Here is a 21743-nt window from a genome sequence, read left to right on the forward strand (position 1 = left end):
GTGTCTTCAGCTCGCAGTGCCCTCACTGCGGGGAAACGTGTGATTTAGAGCACATGCTTTGGCGGTGCTCCTCGATACGCGGATAAGAACCTGACAGAGCAGAATTCATGCTCGACCCTCAAGATCTCGGAATATCAGTACCAACTTTGATCTGCCCAGAGAGCCTGCGATGGGGCGGTTACAGTTGATCTAACCGCCCCCACGCGGGAGCGGCCCGCGGTGTCGCCCTAAGGGGTGGTACTTCTCCGGATATTTAAACAAACTTTCGTACCGCACAATACGTTAACGTCACTGCATTAGAAAATATTGGCTACATTGAACAAAAATGATCGGAACGCTTCTAATATCGAACTCCGGACAGTGTGCAACGCCCCAGGAAGTTGGGTTTTCCTCGCAAAAGGCAAGCTTTCCCCGCGCAGGCGGTCTTCACCGCATGAACTCGGGAGAACCAGCGGAGTGATTAGGAGACCGATGCATGGAGCGAGTAAAACTACCACTTGTCATCACGTGCTTCATCTCACGAACCCCCCCCCCCCCCCCCTGCATGTCACCTGCATGCACTCTTCACTACAAACCACAGAAAAATGAAAACTAGAAAACCCATTCTTATGAGTGTTATGACTGACTAATCTATGAATCGAGGCACAGAAACAAGGGAATCTGGAAGAGTGCCATATCTAGATTCGGTTGGAAACTCTTATATAGGGCTTAGGAGAACACTTGTAAGGTATACGTTGTAACATATATTTTTGTCAAGTTGGGAAGCACCCGCTACCCCATTATTCGTCATTCCGTGCAGAAGCAGGGTACCCGCTCTACATTTGCAAGGTCCTACGTGCGCTCTGTTGATGTTGTGGCTGATGACGAATACGAATTACGGCTGAGCTTCTTCTATAGTGGGTTGGAAGCATTCAACTGTCCACCAATTACGCAATTCCCATTGTATGTGACACCTGATTGTTAGTTATTTTTTACCACGTTATATATCATATATGTTAACGTGGTTTCTGCCAGACATCAAGACAATGTCTTTTGCAAAAGAGGTTCAAGCATCGGCATGGCTTGACGGTAAAATACCGGGCTGCGAACAGCTACGGCGACAACCTGATATGGCTGTTGTAGCCATCGTAAAGCTATGGCTGTGAAAAAAAAAAATGCCGCGCAGAAGGATAATGACGCTTCAAATGCCAATGATCAGGGTCGAGCATAGCTAAGGTTAAGACCTTATTAGTATTCAAGCTAGTAAAACTACGTGTACTCTACGTCCCATTATGTGGTATCGTGTAATCTTTGTATCTATAAACGCAGTAACAACGTTACGAATCATGTTATAAAGGTAATCGTTTACGAGATATTTGACACTAATTAGGTGGTCACCTTAGATGCAGACGACCCTGTACACCGGTTTTACTTGATTGAGGAAGTGAGAGAATCGCGAAGCTGGATATAGCGTTGCACTTTACACTGTTAATAAAGGACGACCGTGCAGTGACGATACAGGGGTACGTCTCTCCGGCTTCGGCTTCACAGAGCGTAGGCCATGGTAGGCTGCGCAATGACGGGGTACCGAATCTCTTCGGACAGCGGGTAGTCACGACGGCGCATCGGGGCCTGGCCACGTTTGCGTTGGCGGTTCCTCTTGTGGCGGCTCCAGACGCCCGAGAGCGACGAGTAGGCACCGTCTACGAGCACGTCGAGCACGTGGAAGATCTGCAGCGACGAGTAGCCCAGGTAGACGCCCATCAGGCCACCGATGTTGCGGAACAGGTTGGATAGCTGCGCGACAATTGCGACTAAGTTTTGTTTGTGTGTGTTTGCGTGCCTGCTGTTAAGATCTTTTAGCTCAGTAGTTGTTGCTTTTTCATTTTGTTCAGACTGCTCTGCTGTAACTTAAGACCTTTTTGCTCAGTTGTTGTTTTATTTTTTTTTTTCATTTTGTTCAGATTGTGTTGTAAGATGGCGGAGGGACAGAGGTAAAAAAGCGAATCACAGGTAAAATATCAGCCTTAATTTGAAAGCAGGCAATCATGCGCACGAACCAGCAACGAAATGGTAACTAGTACGTTACTAAACTACCGAAAAATGAAACGCGTTACCGACAACGGTGCCACTTGTGCCGCGTTATACACCAACACTGCTTCCCACATATGTGATTTAACAGAGCAGGCGACCTCAGCTGACATGGCTCTCCCACTCATTCGTTTTATTGGCATCAAGATGCTCTCTATACCTATGGTTTAAATCACTTCCACGCGCTCGTATACCAGAGCTATCCATAACAATAAACACAATTGCTCACAAATTTCGAGCTTATTTCAGCATAATGTACGTGATTCCCATTCTAGGCTTCTGAAAACCTCCTGTAAGCATGCGGTAAATAGCATTGGGGAGATTGTGTCCCCCTGCCTTACACCCTTCTTAATTGGTATTCTGTTGCTTTCTTTACCATAGTGTTTCATAAAGAAAGCAACAGAATACCAATCTAGAAGGGTGTAAGCAGGGGGACACAATCTCCCCAATGCTATTTACCGCGTGCATACAGGAGGTTTTCAGAAGCCTAGAATGGGAACAGTTAGGGATAAGAGTTAATGGAGAATACCTTAGTAACCTGCGCTTCGCCAATGACATTGCATTGCTGAGTACCTCAGGGGACGAATTGCAACTCATGATTACGGAGTTAGAGAAGGAGAGCAGAAAGGTTGGTCTTAAAATTAATCTGCAGAAAACGAAAGTAATGTACAACAACCTCGGAAAGGAGCAGCGCTTCGAGATAGGTAATAGTGCACTTGAAGGTGTAAAAGACTATGTCTACTTAGGGCAGGTAATAACCGCAGAGTCGAACCACGAGATTGAAGTAACTAGAAGAATAAGAATGGGGTGGAGCACATTCGGCAAGCACTCTCAAATTATGACAGGTAGATTGCCACTATCCCTCAAGAGAAACGTATATAACAGCTGTATCTTGCCGGTACTTAGCTACGGAGCAGAAACCTGGAGACTTACAAAGAGGGTTCAGCTTAAATTGAGGACAACCCAGCGAGCAATGGAAAGAAAAATGGTAGGTGTAACCTAAAGAGATAAGAAGAGAGCAGAGTGGATTAGGGGACAAACGGGGGTTAAGGATATCATAGTTGAAATAAAGAAGAGGAAATGGACATGGGCCGGGCATGTAGCGCGTAGACAGGATAACCGCTGGTCATTAAGGGTAACTAACTGGATTCCCAGAGAAGGGAAGCGGGTTAGGGGGAGACAGAAGGTTAGGTGGGCAGATGAGATTGAGAAGTTTGCGGGTATAAATTGGCAGCAGCAAGCACAGGACCGGGTTAACTGGCGGAACATGGGAGAAGCCTTTGTCCTGCAGTGGACGTAGTCAGGCTGATGATGATGATGATGACTGTACGTGATATTGAATAGATTTTGTTACGCTCACAAGAAGTTGCACGTCACAAATTTCCGCGATTTGTGACGTCACTATGACGTCATGTGGTGACGTCAACCCAGACGATTTTTGCCTCATTCGTGTTGTTCCCAACGCCGCGGGAAGCCGAAGGTCAATTTTCGCGTTTGATGAGACATTGAAAGCTTTCGCCTCAATATGGATGTAAAAATGTTGCCGAAGACAAGCGAAAGCAAACGCTACAGAAGACAATAAATCCTGGCCTAAATATTTACACACGAGAAGCCATTCGCGTGCCGTTGTCATTTGTCCTCCTGTACTTACCGTTAACTTCGGCTCCTTACTCTTGTAGAGGACCTTCGTGCTTCTCATGAAAACCACCACCCTCACGTGAATCCTGCGGAAGGTGAAGCGTTCATCGCGATCGTACAACCACCTTGCGAGAATGGCCCACCAACTGAGCAAAAATAAACACTCATCCTTCTAGTAAGGCAATGTGCCTACGGTGAATCTTTGACAAAATAAACTGCTGCAGTTAACATTCATTCGAGCCGCAGGATTAAAAAAGGAGGGTCAAAAAGAAGCCAGACAAGGACATCGCCGTATCAACAACTTATAGTACAATTGACTAAAACTGTTTACATATATGACTAGCAACTGTGTATACTGCTGCTAGTTAGCTGTTAGTACAGAGACGTCCTTTTCTGTCCTCTCTTCGTCCCTCGTTTTCTATTCGACTGCTCAAACCAATGTTAACTGCGAACCAACTAGCTCCTTTCTATGACCTTTATGGCAACTGTAGTTCCTATTACGCTGTACTATTAGCAAGCTTTCCACCTCACTTACCCTTTTCCTTCCCTTGGCGGCAGAGAGAGTTCGCTGCCTTCAGGATTCATCTGTTGGAAAGAAGCAGAGGGTAACGGGGAAACGTAACGTGAAAAGTGTGAACCACAGGAAGAAGTGGTCATCGCTCTTTCAGGCGTCAGGCAGAGTTATGCGATGGCAATCAAGATTCTTGCGTGCACCAATTGATACGAGTGTCCTTTCAATCTAATGCCAGTTCCTCCTACGACACATTAGGGCAGCGAGGATGTAAACGAATTTTGGATGCTCTGTTTAGGTTCGGTGTCAGCATGCATGTAAAAGATTTCAAAGAGCCATTATCCCGTAACACAAGCTCATCTGGCGTAGTTATTATGATGGCACAAATATGTGTACGTTGTCCACCGATTGCTCTAATTAAAGCGACAGAAGAGTGTGCGCCTAAAGTAACTACCGGTATGCTTACCCGAAGCAACGTGCTCGTCAGACCTTATATCTGCGCTGTAACGGTCTTTTTTTTTTTCTTTTTAATTTTCAGCTCACTCAACAGAAACAGAGTTATACGCGGTGAAACATGCGAATCTCGTGTCACGATGAGAGATGCGTTCCATGCACTGGAACTTATATCAAGTGCGCAAGAGACGCACTCTCAAAATTCCCTCAAGATTGAATGTGCAAACGTTGCATAAGCTGCCAACTTCACGTTGACCTGCCGAGGTTTTTGCAGTGTGTTCAGCAGCTGTGTTGGCAGGTGCCAAAAACGGGCGGCGGCAGGACTTCTTTTATGGGGGACGGAGGTGGGGAGGGGAGGTACCTAAAATACAAGTGATTTGCTTCGCAAGCAACTTGCCCGTTGTGTTACGCTTTTGTACTGGGGTAGAGGGGGGATTCAAAAAAATTTTAGAGGGCAATCACAGCCACATGACCCCCTCCATATCGAGTCAATGAGCGAACTGGAGAACATGAATGGTTACTTATTGCACTGGTACACTCACTGGTATGAATAATTAAATTTAAGATAATCGGAAAACTTGTATTAGGGACCGTCCATGCGTTTGATACGAGATATGTCTATTCTAGACTTCTTTTTCTTTTGCGAATTCGAATAAATTATGGACGGTGGGCAAAATATTTACTTACTACTTTGCTGGTCCACGTAAGTGCGCTGGATGTCGTTTGATAATACTGCACCCTGCGATTAGATAATGCAAGTTGTCGTGGGCTGCGATTAAAGTCCACGCATCTAAATAGTATAATTATCTAGCGTGGTTGTCGAGACACCTGAATAACCTCGACGTCGGAAAGCCACCATTATGAGGTGAGAAGTGACCGACTTACTCGCAAGCCGTCAGACATTTGCACGTGATTATTTTCCGGTCTATTTTCGCTTCGACAGATCTTTCGCAGTCCCCTAAAAAGCAGAAAAAAGAAGTTGCTGACAGCACGACTTCGTTTGGCTTTCTTTTTTCTTTTTTTTTTCATGCAGTGTGTGTTGCCAGTGAAACTTTCAGGCTATGTTTGGCGCAGTTATCTGCAATATATCATGCAAAAAGAGAAAAAAAAATCAGTACCACGAGATAATATATATATATTGCTGCATGCTAACAATTCTAGTCTTTGGGACCAGGATGAGTAAGCTCTTCCGCTGTGAGAGCTTGAAGGAACTCGTGCGCAGATTTTAATCACGTAATAAATTAGCGCTTCTATGCGCAAGGTGGTCTCGCCTCGCTTAATGCAGCCATTGCAGTGAGAGAGGGCGGTCTTATAGCTGGCACATTCAGAGGTTCCGGCGTTGTTTAACCCGCCTCGTGATACACTTGTTAACTTCAACGCGAAAGAAGCATAATAATAATCATTGTCGAATGCATATTAGTGCGCAATATTACATCAGACGAAAGTGGATACAGAGCATGCATTAGTTGTGTGGCGCATCTGCAATGGAAGTATGAATAAATGGAACTAGGCATTTTTCAACAATTGTGAACAACTAGGGACACTGTCGGCAAAATAAGTGATTTCCCAAAGCGACTAAGTCTACATAGCCTGTTGCAACAGCGGAATTCCCGTGGGAGCTTCACCACGCACAAAACTGTCCAGAGCTATAGCTGGTTTTAACTATATCCTATGGCCTGCATATATACTTCGTGTTGGTATATGCATATGAAAGTATGGACAGGTGACATATGGTGTAGTACACCCCTTACCTCTAAGGATGTCCACACATACCGGTGACTCCATAAGTTGCGGAGCGAACACCCTGATATGGTTGAAGGAGCGGCATCCGCATTTCTCGAATATGTGCACTTGGTAGCAGTACTCGTCGCAGGCCTGCACAGTGATTGCACAGAACTACGAGCTCGATCAATAAGTATTCGTCACTCGCTCAGTAGATATGTCACCGTTATGGCATAAGATAATGTTTGCGTCAACGTCACTTTGCAATCTAAACGAGATGAAAACCCCTGAAAACACTTTCCTCGACGCAAATTTCAAGCATCATATAACTAAGTCTAACTGTGCCTGTAGTGTAGTTGCACCCTTGCTTTGCAAATACATACGCACCCGCTTTGTGTACACTATGCCTTTGACAACATATTTTTCCAGCTCCGGGGGCCAATGATCCTGGCAGGGATTCTTGTACGGTTCCTTGAGATTTTTGGAAATGGTCTAAAAAGAAAAAAAAAGCATTCGTATACATCGCCAGCCACCTAAGCACAACCACTTTCAAATAATTAAGTCAAATTGCATGCACCCACGCACACACACACACACATACGCACGCCCACACGCACGCACACACACACACACACACACGCACGCACACGCACACACACACACACACACACACACAAATATTGTCATCTCGTATAACTATATCAGTCGCAAATGTTTATAAGTGCTGACGGATAGCAGATGGAGGCCACGGACTATGAACCATAGCTTCGGCGCATGTAAGATGTCGATGCTGAATGGACGTAGGTTTCCAGAAAGTTTGTTCATTCAAAGTCATTTACGCCGGGAATCAGCCTCGTGCACTTCCTTCCATTCAGGTGCACCTTGCAATGTTGTGAGCAATGCCAAAGAAAACCGTTCGTTTTTAAGCAACGATTGTTCTTTATGAACGGATACCAATCCAAATCCTAGGTGTTGGCTAGAAAAATGCATACCATTCCACTTGAACATTTAGTGTGGAGAACACCTTTCCGTTAGACAACTGCGCCGAACCGCTATGGCCTCCCAAAAAAAAATAATTTCAGTTTTCACTTTTATATTGATCATGAATGTACCTATTTGAATACAATTAACTACAATGAAGTTTCCTTGACATAGTGCGAGACGGGGAATCAAAGGGAAATATAAGAAGGAAGTTACAGAGAAGTATTTTACGCACTGTAAACTTGTGACCAAGCGAGATGGTATGGGTCATTGCCAACAGAAGGACCACGGGCTCCTCACCTTCGACACTCCGATGTAAGTTGTGGCGCCAGGCGGAGCGTACACAGCATTGTCAAAGACCTCCTCCTGGGCCCCGGCTTGGTGGACCATGATGTAGAAGCCAGCGTCCACAGTAAGAGGAAGGAACTCCTCCGGTTCCATGTTCAGGGACATGCGCAGACCTTTTAAAATGTGGTCACGAAACAACTTCGGATTGTTTATCAAACGACGATCACGTGAAAAACGAACTATAATTTGTACTGCTTTCGTCACGGACCCCCAATACATATTGACGCAAGGTAGGCTGGCAACTATAGTAGCCAGCCTCTGAAGAGGACAACGAAGTAGTTCTCTGTGCGCGTGCTCTGGTGTTCGCGTTTCTGGCCCTTGGGTTACGAAAAAAAAAACGCCCTATTTTGTACCTGCGTGCCTGTGTCTTTGTGACATTTTCTGGTGGAATTTCGGGGTACGGTAGATAATACGGTCCTCTGAGAGCACCCCTGACGCAAGTCCATCGAGTAGCTCAGCCGAGCTTGCCCCTGAGCACGTACGATCCAGCCGTCGTCTCCGGGGACTCGAGCCGCAGCATGGTTTGCTGCCTGAACGTCATAGGACTATGAATCAAACACCGCCTAACGTCACCGCGCCAGCACCAGCGCACCTGGTTATCAACCAGCCCAAGACGCCGAAGTCATTTCACGGAGCTGCTTTTGAAGATGCCGACGACTGGCTCGAGCATTTCAACCGGGTCGCCGTCATCAACGATTGGACCCCAGAGCGTAAGCTACGCTATGTGAACTGCTTCCTGGAGGACTCCGCGAAAACGTGGTTTGAAAATCATGAAGCAGCGCTTACGTCATGGGATGAGTTTCAACGGCAGTTCCTCAAAGCATTTGCCCGAGAGGACAGGAAAGAGACAGCGGAGCGTGCTATAGAGGCAAGGGTTCAAGGCCCTAACGAAAGGGTGACGACCTACGTAGAGGACATGGATCGGCTTTTCAAACGTGTGGAGCCCTCTATGTCCGAATCCAAGAAAGTTCGCCACCTAATGCGTGGCGTTAAAGAAGAGATTTTTGCCGGCCTGATTCGAAACCCGCCTGCGACACTTGCGGAGTTCCATGAGGAAGCCACTGCCATGGAGAAGGCCCTTCAACAGCGTGCCAGGCAGTATAACCGTGGTGTAAACCCAAGTGAGGTCACTTCTGTCACTCTCGGCAATGACATCAGCGCGTTGCGAGAGCTTATCAGAGCTCTCATTAAGGAAGAGCTACAAAAGATGCAGGTGACTGCTTCACGTGCAGAGCAGCTCTCCATTGCGGAGATGGTACGCGCCGAGCTACGGCAAGCCGTTCACGCTCCCCAACCATCCGAGGCGCCACAACAGAGGCACTGCGTCGAAATGAGCTACGCGGAAGCAGTGCGACGTCCTCCATCGTGCAGTTCAACCAGCGTGTTTACCCCAATGAGCGACACGCTCAGCAAATGGAGGTAGGCTTCCGCCCTCGCAGCTCACCGTTGATCGCCGAAGCAAGACCGAGAAAGAGTGACATCTGGCGTACAACCGACCTAAGGCCCCTTTGTTTCCACTGCGGGGAAGCCGGACACGTCTACCGAACATGTCCATACCGTCGTGTGGGTCTCCGTGGATTTTCGCCTAATGCCCCTCGTCCACGACCTGGCGAGTGACTACAGGAAATAGAGAGTTTCATCTCGAATCGTCGCAGTATCGACCATCGGTCACAAGAGCCTCGCTCGTCGTCGCCTGCTCGCTACAGGTCACCGAGCCCAGCCTTTTCACGCGGCGCTCCAAGACGCCGTTCACCCAGTCCTGCAAGTCGGGAAAACTGAGTTCAGCGACCTCCGGAGGTGAGGCCGCTGACGCTGACTCTACGGAAGATCCTCCACTACGACGACAGAGACAGCAGCAAAAAGATGTACAGACGCAGTCAAACGTGATGCGAAGAGTGGTGACATCAAACATTGCGGTAACTGTGGACGACAAAGAAGTAATGGCGCTAATTGACTCTGGAGCAGACACTTCCGTTATGAGCATGGGTCTTGCCTGCAGGCTGAAGAAGGTTTCTACCCAGTGGGCCGGGTCGCAGATACGTACGGCAGGAGGCCATCTTCTTACTCCGGTGGGGCGGTGCACAGCGCGAGTCAGTATTCACGGATTTACGTATCTCGGAGATTTTGTAATACTGCCGAGTTGCTCGAGGGACCTAATTCTCGGACTGGACTTTCTGCGTGATAATGAAGCCGTGATTGATTTGCAACAGTCGCAAGTGACGTTTTCTACGGCACACGCTTTAGCGCGCAACCCTCACGGCAGTTACGTCAATGCTTTGAGAATCGTTGACGATGACGTCACGTTACCGCCGAAGAGTAGCGTGTTCACCTTGGTAGCCTGCGACGTTTTTGACGAATTCAACGACTATGAAGGTATTGCAGAGGCAAATATCCTGCTGCTGCTCAAACGAAACATATGCATAGCCCGATGCCTTGTTCGGTTAGAGAATAAACGCTCTCGAGTTCTGCTGACCAACTTCAGCAATGAGTTTCAGCACGTTCCTAGAGGGACTACTGTCGCTTTCCTCAGTGAAATCGCCGACTTTTTCGATATCGGCACATTGGATACGACTTCACCGCATGCAAAAGCTTGTGCTGACCTGGGAAGCCGCATTCCCGTTAATCCAGACTTGCCAGATTCACGAAAAGAGCGGCTGCTAAACCTTGCGAGGGAATTCTCGGACTGCTTTTCCACAGCATTGAAAGTTCAGCGTACCACCGTTACAAAACACCGCATTGTTACCGAGGAGTCGGTGCGGCCTCTTCGCCAACATCCATACTGTGTGTCCCCGAAGAAAATAGAGGTGATTAAGCGTCAAGTTGAAGAAATGCTGAATGATGACGTCATCCAACCCTCGACAAGTCTGTGGGCGTCACCTGCTGTCTTAGTAAAAAAAAAGAACACACTACGTTTCTGCGTGGACTATCGACGGCTCAACAAAGTCACGAAACGCGATGTTTATCCCCTGCCACGGATTGATGACGCCTTAGACCGTCTACGCCACGCCCAGTTCTTTACATCACTAGATCTCAAGTCAGGGTACTGGCAAATCGAAGTTGACGAGGGCGACCGTGAGAAAACCGCGTTCGTGACGCCTGACGGGCTCTACGAATTTAAAGTGCTGCCTTTCGGTTTCTGTTCCGCTCCCGCCACGTTTCAACGCATGATGGATACTGTACAAGCTGGACTAAAGTGGCAGACGTGTCTTGTATACTTGGATGATGTCGTTGTGTTTGCAACCACATTTGACGAGCATCTTTCAAGGCTAAAAAGTGTCCTCACTGCAATAAGGAGAGCGAACCTTACTATCAAGCCCAAAAAGTGCTACTTCGGCTATCAGGAACTCAACTTTCTCGGCCACGTGGTTAGCCCGGGGGGTGTTCGACCAGATCCGGAGAAGTTGGCTGCCGTTGCCGATTTCCCTCGTCCTGGAGACAAAAAGGCTGTTCAGCGATTCCTCGGACTCTGTGCGTACTACCGCCGTTTTGTCGAAGGATTTTCGAAAATTGCGGATTCTCTTACAAGACTGACACGGCCAGATGTGCCTTTCGTATGGACGGAAGAACAACAACAAGCCTTCGTAGAGCTGCGCAATCGACTGCAGACCGCTCCAGTGCTGGCACATTTCGACGACACTGCCGACACCGATATCCACACAGACGCCAGCAACGTGGGAATCGGAGCCATTCTAGTTCAATGGCAGAACGGCGCAGAGCGTGTGATCGCTTACGCGAGCCGCAGTCTCTCAAAAGCAGAGGCTAATTACTCTACCACCGTAAAAGAGTGCCTAGCAGTCGTTTGGGCCATCAGCAAGTTTCGACCCTACCTATACGGCCGGCCATTTCGAGCGGTCACTGACCACCATTCACTCTGTTGGCTTGCCAATCTACGGGATCCATCAGGCCGCCTCGCCCGCTGGAGCCTTCAAGAGTACGACATAACGGTGGTCTACCGATCAGGACATAAGCATACAGATGCTGTCTGCCTGTCTCGTGCTCCTGTTTCCCCGACGTCATCCGACACTGAACAAGATTTACCGTTTCTTGGCATCGTCGATGTGGTGCGGATGGCTGAGCTTCAACGTGAGGACACTGAGCTACTTCCTGTCATCCAGCATATTCAAGGAGAAGACGTTATCGTCCCACGCCGACTCTCGCGTGATTTGGCTACATATAACAATGTTCTCTACAAGAGAAATCTTGAGAGCAGCCAGGAAACTTTCCTCCTCGCCGTTCCAATGGCACTGCGTGAGGAAGTTTTGCAGGCGTGCCACAACGATTCTTCGGCCGGTCACTTAGGCTTTGCTAGGACATTAGCGCGCATCCGATAGAAGTACTACTGGCCACAGCTGTATTCGTCCGTTCAGCGCTATGTCCGCACCTGCCGTGACTGTCAGAGGTGTAAAGTTCCACCCGCAGAGCCCGCCGGTTTCCTCCGACCTTTAGATCCACCTCGAGCACCATTTCAGCAAGTAGGAATGGATCTTCTTGGTCCTTCCCTACGTCATCTTCAGAAAACAAGTGGATAATTGTCGCGACCGACTACCTGACTCGCTATGCAGAAACCAAAGCTGTGCCTAAGGGAACTGCAGTTGAAGTCGCCAGATTCTTTGTCCACGACATTGTTTTGCGCCATGGTGCACCTGCTATTCTCATAACCGATCGCGGCGCAGCATTTACGGCAGAGTTATTGCAACAAGTCACCAAGCTGACGCACACCAACCACCGGAAAACAACAGCTTATCATCCCCAAACGAACGGCTTGACGGAGAGGTTAAATAAAACATTGGCCGACATGCTATCTATGTATGTTGATGTAGAGCACAAAACGTGGGATGAAATTTTGCCGTAGGTCACGTTTGCTTATAACACCGCAGTGCAAGAGACCACAGACCTAACACCATTCGAGCTTGTTTATGGCCATCGCGTCACAACACCGTTAGACGCTATGCTCTCCGTAGACCAGGACAACAACGGAAATGACAGCGTTGACGACTTCGTTGAGAAAGCCGAGGGAGCCCGCCAGCTTGCACAGAACCGCATTCGCGCGCAGCAAGATATCGACGCTCGCCGTTACAACCAAGGCCGAAGGAGCGTCCACTATCAACCAGGTGACTATGTATGGGTGTGGACACCAGTTCGACATCGTGGGCTTTCGGGGAAGCTATTGCGGCGCTACTTTGGCCCTTACGAAGTTGTGCGCTTCCTCAGTGACGTGAATTACGAGGTAGTTCTCCAAAGCTCCGACACCAGTTTAAACCGAAGACGTCCACGTCCAGAAGTAGTCCATGTAGTACGGATGAAACCGTACCACGCGCGCGAGTTATGAACACTTCGAACTTTTTCCTTATTATCCACAACAGCGTGGGCTTTTTTTTTCATTGACGTGATCATTTTTTTTTCTTTCATGGTGTAAGGAAAGGACACAAAATTGCTGTGTTTAGGTATGATTTGTGGCTAAAAGGACTTAAAAGCGCCGAGGAACGTCAAACCGAAACTGAAGAAGACGAGCGGAGGGCAGGTGGCACGAAGGCGATAACAAGAAATGAAAAAGAAGAGGAGAAGAAGAAGGAACGTGCGAAGATAGCTCGAGCGTGGAGGCCACGAAGGCAGACGAAGCAGTGCGCCGCTCGAGATGACGGGTTCCGGGGAGCGTTCCTGAGCCGGACGTGGGACCCGTACGTGTCGGCCAGGTCGAGCTCCAGCGTGTTCGTTCGGGGTCGAGTCCGCCGGCCTGTACAAGGTGCAAGGACGGGGCCTGCTGAACGGCTCCTGCCTGGGTGCAGTGGCCGGGAGCAGGTTCGTGGGCGAGGCCTACCGGGCATGGACCTCGTGAGCCGGGGCCTGACCCTGAGCCTCAGGAGTTGCGACCCTGACTGCTGGCCGCGACGTCTGACTAAACGGCGCTGCACACGGTAGCGCATCCGTGTGCCGTCAGCCGTTCCAGCCGCTCCAGCCGTGCCACCTTTGCCCTCGCGCACGTCGACGATCGCATCATGTCGGGACGACGGGGACCCAAACTGTGAGGCAGCGTTTTCCTCTTGCGAACTGAGAACTCTACGCGCTGGACTCGGAGTAAGCGTAGCCGCGAGCTCTCCGCATAATAGAGGTCTGACTCTCGTACATGTTGCGTGACGCTTGGCGTGTAGGGTGGGACATATAGTTTTATTTTCACCTGCCACTTCGTTCTCTAGTGTACAATATAACGCTTCTTTTGTTCGCATTCATTGTTGATGTTAATCCTTTTTCGTCCGCTATTAACAAACACAGTGACGAACGTCCTTAACCATCACACATGGCCACCTCTAGCATCTCAGTCAATCGACCGGGACGGTCGCTCTTGAAAGGGGGGAATTGACGCAAGGTAGGCTGGCAACTATAGTAGCCAGCCTCTGAAGAGGACAACGAAGTAGTTCTCTGTGCGCGTGCTCTGGTGTTCGCGTTTGTGGCCCTTGGGTTACGAAAGAAAAACGCCCTATTTTGTACCTGCGTGTCTGTGTCTTTGTGACAATATCTATCTGCGAAACGTAAAGTGCAAAAAGACCTCGGGCGACAGACGTGAAATGGTACTTGCCATTTTCGGGATCCGACATCTGCATTGCCTGCCAGCTGAAACGACTGCTGTTGCAGCCGAGGCAGTAGCAGTTGCCATAACGGGGAACCATTCGTATCTCTAGGATCCTGCGATAATGTGTGAAAACACCGAACGAGAACTCCTTACGAAGCGTTCAGAAAAAGGTGTTCCCACTGCACACATGTTGGATAGGTCTACAATCAACTACCTGCGATGAAGAGACGAAATGAAAAGGCGTTAAATCTCCAGGTGAAATATATGCACGTCATTGATAAAGTTGTCACTGGTAGGCGCAGCATACGACAAATAATAATAATAATAATAATAATAATAATAATAATAATAATTAGGGTTTACATGCGAAAACCACGATATGATTATAAGGATCCGGAAATTTCGACCAGCTGGGATCCTTTAACCTGCGCGTAAGTTCATGGGCCCTATAGCACGTTTCACCTCCATCGATATGCGACTGCTGCGGTTGGAATCGAACCCGCGTCTTTCGGGTCAGCAGCCGAAAACCGTACAACAACGTGGTGGCACACACCATACAACAAGGTACGATGACAACGGATACGATCTCAGCCGAGATAATTATATAGCCGACATGTTTCCACATATATTCATTGCCCGACAGAAACGGTGGAAGTCGAGCGCCACTTCTCACTTGGTGCTGAGACAGTCCCCTTCGTGGACGCGGCACACCTGAATCATGTCCTCCAGCTGGTGGCCCAATTTCTCGGCGCGGCTCAAATTTCGGCGTTGCTCCTCCGAAATCCACTGCTTGAGCCGGTTGGACAGGGCGATGTCCTCATCGGTCAGCTTCGAGCGAGACAGGGAGCAAGGTCATCACTTTCTACTCATTAATTAACGACTTCCATGCCAATACCTAACTGAGGTGACCTAAATATTTTGTGGAAGCAGAGGGGTCCTTACAGTCACGTTCCTGTTGGGCATCGAGCAGAGCTTGGCTTGCAGCGCCTTCTCAATCTTTCCCTGGAAGCTTTCCTCACTGCACAGCACCGACTTCCTCCACGGATTCATGTTGCACACAGTGATAGCTGGAAACTGGACTTGTTTTTGCTGCATTGCGATAACAAAAAGTGGGCAACATTTATTTCACAGGGCTGCGCGGCTGAAGGAAAGACGAATGGGTCAATGGATAATGGACGCCGAAGAAGAGAAACGAGCGTTAACGCCCAGAATCCCTTCGTGGTCCTTGCGATGATCCAGGTGGTTTATGTTAATGGTTATTTACAGTGCCGGGATGAAGACAGCACGCATCCTTGCGTAAATGTGGTGTGACATCTCATGAACACAAGACCTCCGTCTCAACTTGCTCGTTCACCTTCAATTTCTCAATGCAAGGAAGTGATAATAACGAACACACCAGTATTAGCAATACCGGGATAAAAAAAATGAAACGTGGGCCTTTGTTTCGTTCTTTTTTGTAGAATAGCCCCAACATGATTCAGTTTGTCATCAACTTCGTGCGAACAATTGTATGCAGGATGCGTATTCCATTACTTCGACATGCGGTAGCAATATACGAGCTCAAGGCGAAACTCACTGCCCAATTACAGCCTGTCTTTAATGAAGCTATACCATAGTGAATACGCAAAATAATTTTTACCATATACATAACAAGCGCCCCAACCACGTAAATACACATGCGTATATACACGTATATACGTGTATTTACTATGCAAGCAAGCACAGGGCCGGATTAACTGGCGGAACATGGGAGAGGCCTTTGTCCTTCAGTGGACGTAGTCAGGCTGATGATGATGATGATGACGTGTATTTACTGCGATATAAAAGTGAAAATAAATCGTCATAATGCAATGCGGGCACACGTTGCATGCTCGAAGCGAGGTCTTGCCTCGTTCGTGCCCTTACAAGAGTGGCAAGAATGAGCAGCGCCAAACAAAACAATCGCAGCTGCATAGGCGTGAGCCCGGTTTCTCAAGTTACGAGGGCAAAGTTTCATCTCAGTGCCACCCCGTTGATTGAGTTAAAGAAAGCATGCTTCACAATTGATTGATATGTGGGGTTTAACGTCCCAACACCGCGATATGATTATGAGAGACGCCGTAGTGGAGGGCCCTCAGGAAATTTTGACCACCTGCACACTAAACGAAAATGACCAAAAATAACCTCAAAAACTGGGTAAACCATTTGTCCTCTAGCGCACTACCTTTCCTGGGTTTTTTTTACCACCTACTACCGAGGTAAAAATTTACTCTCGTGCTAACTGAGTTTTTGAACGTAGGGAGAGTAGTAAATATTTACCCCAGTGAGGTTTTCAGCGAGTATAGAGGGAGTAAATTTTTACTACCTTCACAAGGTTTTTGAGGCTATTTCTGGGAGTTATTTCTGGTGGTAAAAAAATAAAAATTGACGGGTGCATTCGCCCAGAGACGACAAATTTATTGAATAGCAGAACTGATTGAATTTATTGAACGGCAGAATTGGTGACACATAGATTCACATACAGACAAACACGCACACACAACAAATGCAGAATAATACACCACTAGAACATACTTCACGCGTTGCTCAACTACACTTTGACAGTCCGGTATATATATAGGCACGACTTTTTGACCGGCCCTGTAGGACCAGTAAGAGAGCTCTTTTTCTGCATCGATAAACAAGAACAGTTGAAGGTGCAAGCGTAAACTTAAGGTGGGCTGCAGGACACTAAATGTCACACCGACCTTTTATTGTAAATCTACCCAATCTCACCTTTTTGAGTATCCAATAATTACTTGGCACACCGGGCTCATGGCGCCACGCGTGTTAGCACTGCTGATGCACAAGTCCATAAAATATACCTAAGTACGCACAAACTATGGTAGCTCAATGATTTTCATTGAGCGACGGTGCACAAACACAGTAGCAGCACGTATTCATCACAACGGGCGTAGAGGAGTGGTGCACGCCTGCACACAAGCTTCTTACCGACGGCGCACTAGGCCTTTTTGAGGAGCACGGCTATCCGATGAAACACAGCTGGCGATCACAGAACACATATCCTGTGCGAATTTCGTCGTCGTTCCAGACACAAATGAACACGTGGCCACTATCTTACGGGGACGGGGCGGTGTAAATACCACCGTCCGGGTTTTCTTCGTGCTCACCGGCAGCCGTTTGTTGGTCCCGTCTGCCTCGTATAGGCTTTGCGCTACATGTTTGAGAGCAGTTGGTGCATGAGGTGGGCAATTCGGGCAGCACTTTACTCATGCAGACATCGCCTACTGTGGAACAAAACATATGCGATGCTTCTTTCACCTGCCCCGGCGACACACTCCCACTGGTCACTGGCGGCCGCGGCTCGGTGCCGACGACAGAGTGAAGCATTTTGCTTATTGCTTCTCCAGTAGGCAAGCACGGACGATGACACCAGATTGATTTTGTTACCACTGGCAGATATTCGCGATTCGGCTCGGAAGCGAGATATCCGCGACGTGCAGGTTTGGAGGCGTTCGGAAGCGCACGGTCGTTTGACGATGTAGGAAACACGTGAGATCCATCAGCCCAACCAGACACACAGATACCCAGCTTCTTGCACCGTCTGTCTCCAAGGCCAGCGCCGAGCAAAAGCCAACAATTTGCGAAAATATGCAGAACAAGTTTCCTGAGCAGGTTTTCTTTCTTTCTTTTTTCTTCTTTTGAGACCCCCCCCCCCCCCCGTCTTTTTTTCTTTTTCGTTCACAGAATGCTGTTCACGCTTGTTGTGCTTATGCTGCCCCCAGTTCCAGTGAAAGTGCGTTGACTCGATGTCAGTCCCGAGGCACGGCGATGCCCAAAAAAAAAAAAAAAACTGTGGTCCTCGCGTACCTTCAGGAGAGCGTCACAATGGGGCAAAAGCCACCGAAGCAGCTGCACCTTGCAGTCACGTGGTAATAAACTCTGAAACGCAGGTTAAAAATCACGTGACTGAAAACTCCCTAAGTGGTAAAACTGGATTTTGACATCCTTTTACTACTTGCCTGAGAGGTGGTGGTAAAACTATGTCATGTACCATCTTTTACTCCTACACGAGGTAGTAATTTTAAACGCAAGAGAGTTTTCAGAGGTCATGAGCCGCAAAAACCCCAAACTCGGATAGTTTTTGCTTACAGTGTGGGGTTTTTTTATCGTGCACTCAAACCTGTTTTACAGTTGATGAAAAAATGAAATGACAACGAAGAAGCGATGACCAGCTTTTTACAATAACCTGCCTTTGGTCCCTGGACTGCCGTAAGTAAGAAAAATTGATCACGTATCTGCATGTTTATCTGCAAATGCCTTCGAAAGACGATAGTCCTGCGTGTGGAAAGAGTGAACAAAACATTTATTTGATGTTCTGCGCACGAAAATCGATTAATGGTATTCTGGAGGTGCTGCGTTAGAGTGCCTCAAGCGTGCACCGGAGGTGAACGAGCGCATCAAGTCACGTCTGTCGTGAGACATGAGCGCCATCTGGAAGTTTTCTTGAAAAAACAAAGCACGTGACTCTGAGACGGGTGTGCGCGCCCGTCTTAGAGGTGATAAGGAGTAGAACGCAAGGCGACGGGTAGATGCCACCACCGTCTCGTCTTAGCAGAGCGTTCGAAACATTCGCCTTTTCGTGCAAGCGTTGCATGGTCAGCGCAGCGTGATAAGCGCTACGGTCCTTAAACATTCTCATGTATGCCTTTTCTAGTAAAAGACGCACATGCATAATATATACGTGTTGTTATGGTGCCCCAGACATGCACAATCATTGTTTTTCAATGGACAATTGCACAAGTATGAACGCTAAAGCTTTAGCAACATTGGTGGGCGCTGCGGATGAGGTCAGCTGTTTCAAGTACCTGGTACCGTTAAGAGTGGACAGACAGACAGACAGACAGACAGACAGACAGACAGACAGACAGACAGACAGACAGACAGACAGACAGACAGACAGACAGACAGACAGACAGACCAAAATTTTTGCGTCGAAGGTCTCCAAGAAAGAGTATCGTCTTTAAAAGTCCCAGCTTTACCGCAAAATCGAAGCAATGAACGTGACAGCAACAAATTGGAATGTCACGCGCAGAATGGCAAGCGAATCGAAACGTGCCCCGCATTGACGCACGAAACGTATACTCACAGGTACAGATTAACGCGAATAAGCGTTTCAGTTGTTACTTTGCTGTCTCTGTGTCTGAAAAATGTGCCCTTTTCACAGACAGAGACTGTGCAACAATTGTAGTGACCTTTGTGCGCCCGGTAACTACAACAGAACCGTTCCGATGAAAGCCCAAGGCCAGCCAATACGTACGATTGTCCCCACTACGAGATAAGCCCACGCGTGAGGTCCACCCTGCCACCTCTCCATGGGGCAAAGTACGCGTGGGATATGAGAGCACGTGCCGACGCGTTGTGACGATGTGGCGACGCGCCCTCATTGCGTCATGGTGATGGTAATGCTGGAAACAATATAGTTCTCCCCGAGATGCCCGTCACCAGCGATAAGTGGTAGATATAAATAGCTTGCCATTTGAACAGTGAAGGAGATGTTTCTGCGTGTCTCAGTGGTTACCGCGTCGCACTCATAATTCAGAGGTCCCACGTTCAATTATTATAATGTCCATATAATGGCTATAGCAATTATAGGAAGTAAACAGTTCTTGGATTGCAACATCAGGGGCCTTGGGCCACCATTATCGTAAAAAAAAAAGCTCAGTCATAACCATGCTCTTTGAAGAAAAGCGACTTTTAAGCCACCTTCCCCGCCGCACTCTCTTCCCCCAACCAGGCGCACGTCTTTGCACAGGTGTACAGTCGACCAGGAACTATAATGCATTCGTAGCGTTACCTCCAGGATCTCCTGGTTGACGCGGTCGTCGTAGGCGTAGTACTCGGTGAGCAGCTTGTGCGTGTCTCGCATTGTGAGAACGAAGAGCACGGCGTACACGGCCAGCCAGGCGAGCCTCCTCAGTGGGTGCCGAAAGCCCAGCACGAAGCGCAGACCCGGAAGGCCGGACTCGTCGAACAGAAGGCGGTACGTGGTCACCGCGTCCTTCAGCTGAGCCCACACACCCGTCAACCGGCCACCGGTCTGCACACCAGGGTCCGTCGGGCGCTCGCTTAGCCATCCTGCGTTTACGCAAAACCTCAGTGCTTGTCACCAGTCGGGTGTCATCATCGATAGCCAAGATGTGGTGCTGTGCGAAAGCACAACAAAACAAACCACATTGACATATGACAGAGAACGACAGAGGTTTTAGCTAGCATATACAGATTCATGATAGGAGAAGAACAGAAGCAAGCATAATGTTTATACAATCCTGATGAAGCTCATCAGATAACGAAGGAATGAACCGGGGACGTTAATTGTACTTTTCTAACAATGTTGCAGAAATTGTGCTGCAAATTGATTTATGTAATAATGACTACAACGATAATTTTAAACGTCCCCTATACCTTCTGTGGCTTCGTTATCTGATAATCTTCATTACGGTTGTATCAACAAAGAAAAGCCCCCTTAAAATTCCTTTCTTTCGTGCAAACGTTGTTTGTGTTGCTACTATTATCTTGTGTCCGTCCTATGCGTATACTTCCTCAATGAAAGGGCATGCATCATGTTGTACATTCCTATTTATTAAAATTTAATAAGGCTGTTGGATTAATTTATTAATTGGTTTTTATGTTAATGACGTTTGAAAGTAACACAGGGAGTGAATAAACCGCAAGCAGCGAAGAGCCCGTTTTCTCGTGATTAAGCAAACCTAACTTGATAAAATTTTTGCACAATTTAGGGCATAATGTCATGTCTGATAATGCGTGTCATAATGTCACTACGTGGCGACTTTTCTGCGATGTGTTCAGTCACGTCAAATAGTAGCTGAGAAAACCACTTGGTCTTGGTTCCGGAGTGCAGCATTGCAACTGTAGTATACGATGCGTGTGTTGAATTCTACGTGTACCGCAGGTATAAAATTACACACCTTGTGCAAGTGATCATTTCGCTTTGTTTTTATTTTGTGACTGGAAACAAGGTGGAGAGAAGAAAAATGGGCCCCGTCGGTATGTAATCTATCCCCCATTCTGGCCTGATGCGTGCCCTTGAGGACGCTTGTGGGAATAGCTAGCGATAACTCAAAGCCGGCGTAGGCTATGGTGGCGCTTAAGCAGGAATTTTCACACATATATAATTCCCCCCTTTCAATGTCAGGCGAAAGTTGCACCAAACTCACCTTTCGCGTGTGCACTGGTCTCGTTCTCCAAAGGGGCGCCGTGACTGGTTACACGAATCCTACGATCCATGGTAAAAAGCATGGACGCCAAAGAAATATCAACGGTGTTGAAGATAGGTGTTGCGAATTTAGATTGCTGATAATGACACGAAGGGCATTTAGCTCAGCTGTATTCGGTGCTCCAGTATGGAGGTCTCATGGCAACACCGAAAATCTGCACTGAGCGTATACCCTC

General features: G+C 48.0%; 1 protein-coding gene across 1 annotated transcript; it reads right to left on the reverse strand.

Annotated features, from left to right (window-relative positions):
- Nucleotides 1-1150: 1150 nt before the first annotated feature.
- LOC119163060 (acid-sensing ion channel 4-B) lies at nucleotides 1151-20449 on the reverse strand. Its single transcript, XM_075882073.1, has 12 exons — nucleotides 20128-20449; nucleotides 15234-15380; nucleotides 14965-15119; nucleotides 14298-14404; nucleotides 7676-7836; nucleotides 6782-6886; nucleotides 6424-6547; nucleotides 5558-5630; nucleotides 5360-5411; nucleotides 4244-4293; nucleotides 3722-3794; nucleotides 1151-1776 (listed from the first exon to the last, which is right to left on the reverse strand). The coding sequence occupies exons 1-12, from the start codon at nucleotides 20197-20199 to the stop codon at nucleotides 1525-1527; spliced, it is 1371 nt and encodes a 456-aa protein (XP_075738188.1). The 5' UTR covers nucleotides 20200-20449; the 3' UTR covers nucleotides 1151-1524.
- Between the last annotated feature and the right edge of the window lie 1294 nt (nucleotides 20450-21743).

Source organism: Rhipicephalus microplus, chromosome 2 (assembly GCF_043290135.1).
Source record: "Rhipicephalus microplus isolate Deutch F79 chromosome 2, USDA_Rmic, whole genome shotgun sequence".
In the NCBI taxonomy this organism is placed as follows: domain Eukaryota; kingdom Metazoa; phylum Arthropoda; class Arachnida; order Ixodida; family Ixodidae; genus Rhipicephalus; species Rhipicephalus microplus.

What these genes read in the sequence shown, in the direction of transcription:
- LOC119163060 (XM_075882073.1), bottom strand. Translation starts at nt 20,199, where the DNA reads ATGCGAGACACGCACAAGCTGCTCACCGAGTACTACGCCTACGACGAC. An exon ending in GGGGACTGTCTCAGCACCAA is followed by an intron (nt 14,405 to 14,964) that starts GTGAGAAGTGGC and finishes ACATTATCGCAG; the next exon opens with GATCCTAGAGATACGAATGG. An exon ending in CCGCCAAGGGAAGGAAAAGG is followed by an intron (nt 3,795 to 4,243) that starts GTAAGTGAGGTG and finishes CACCTTCCGCAG; the next exon opens with GATTCACGTGAGGGTGGTGG.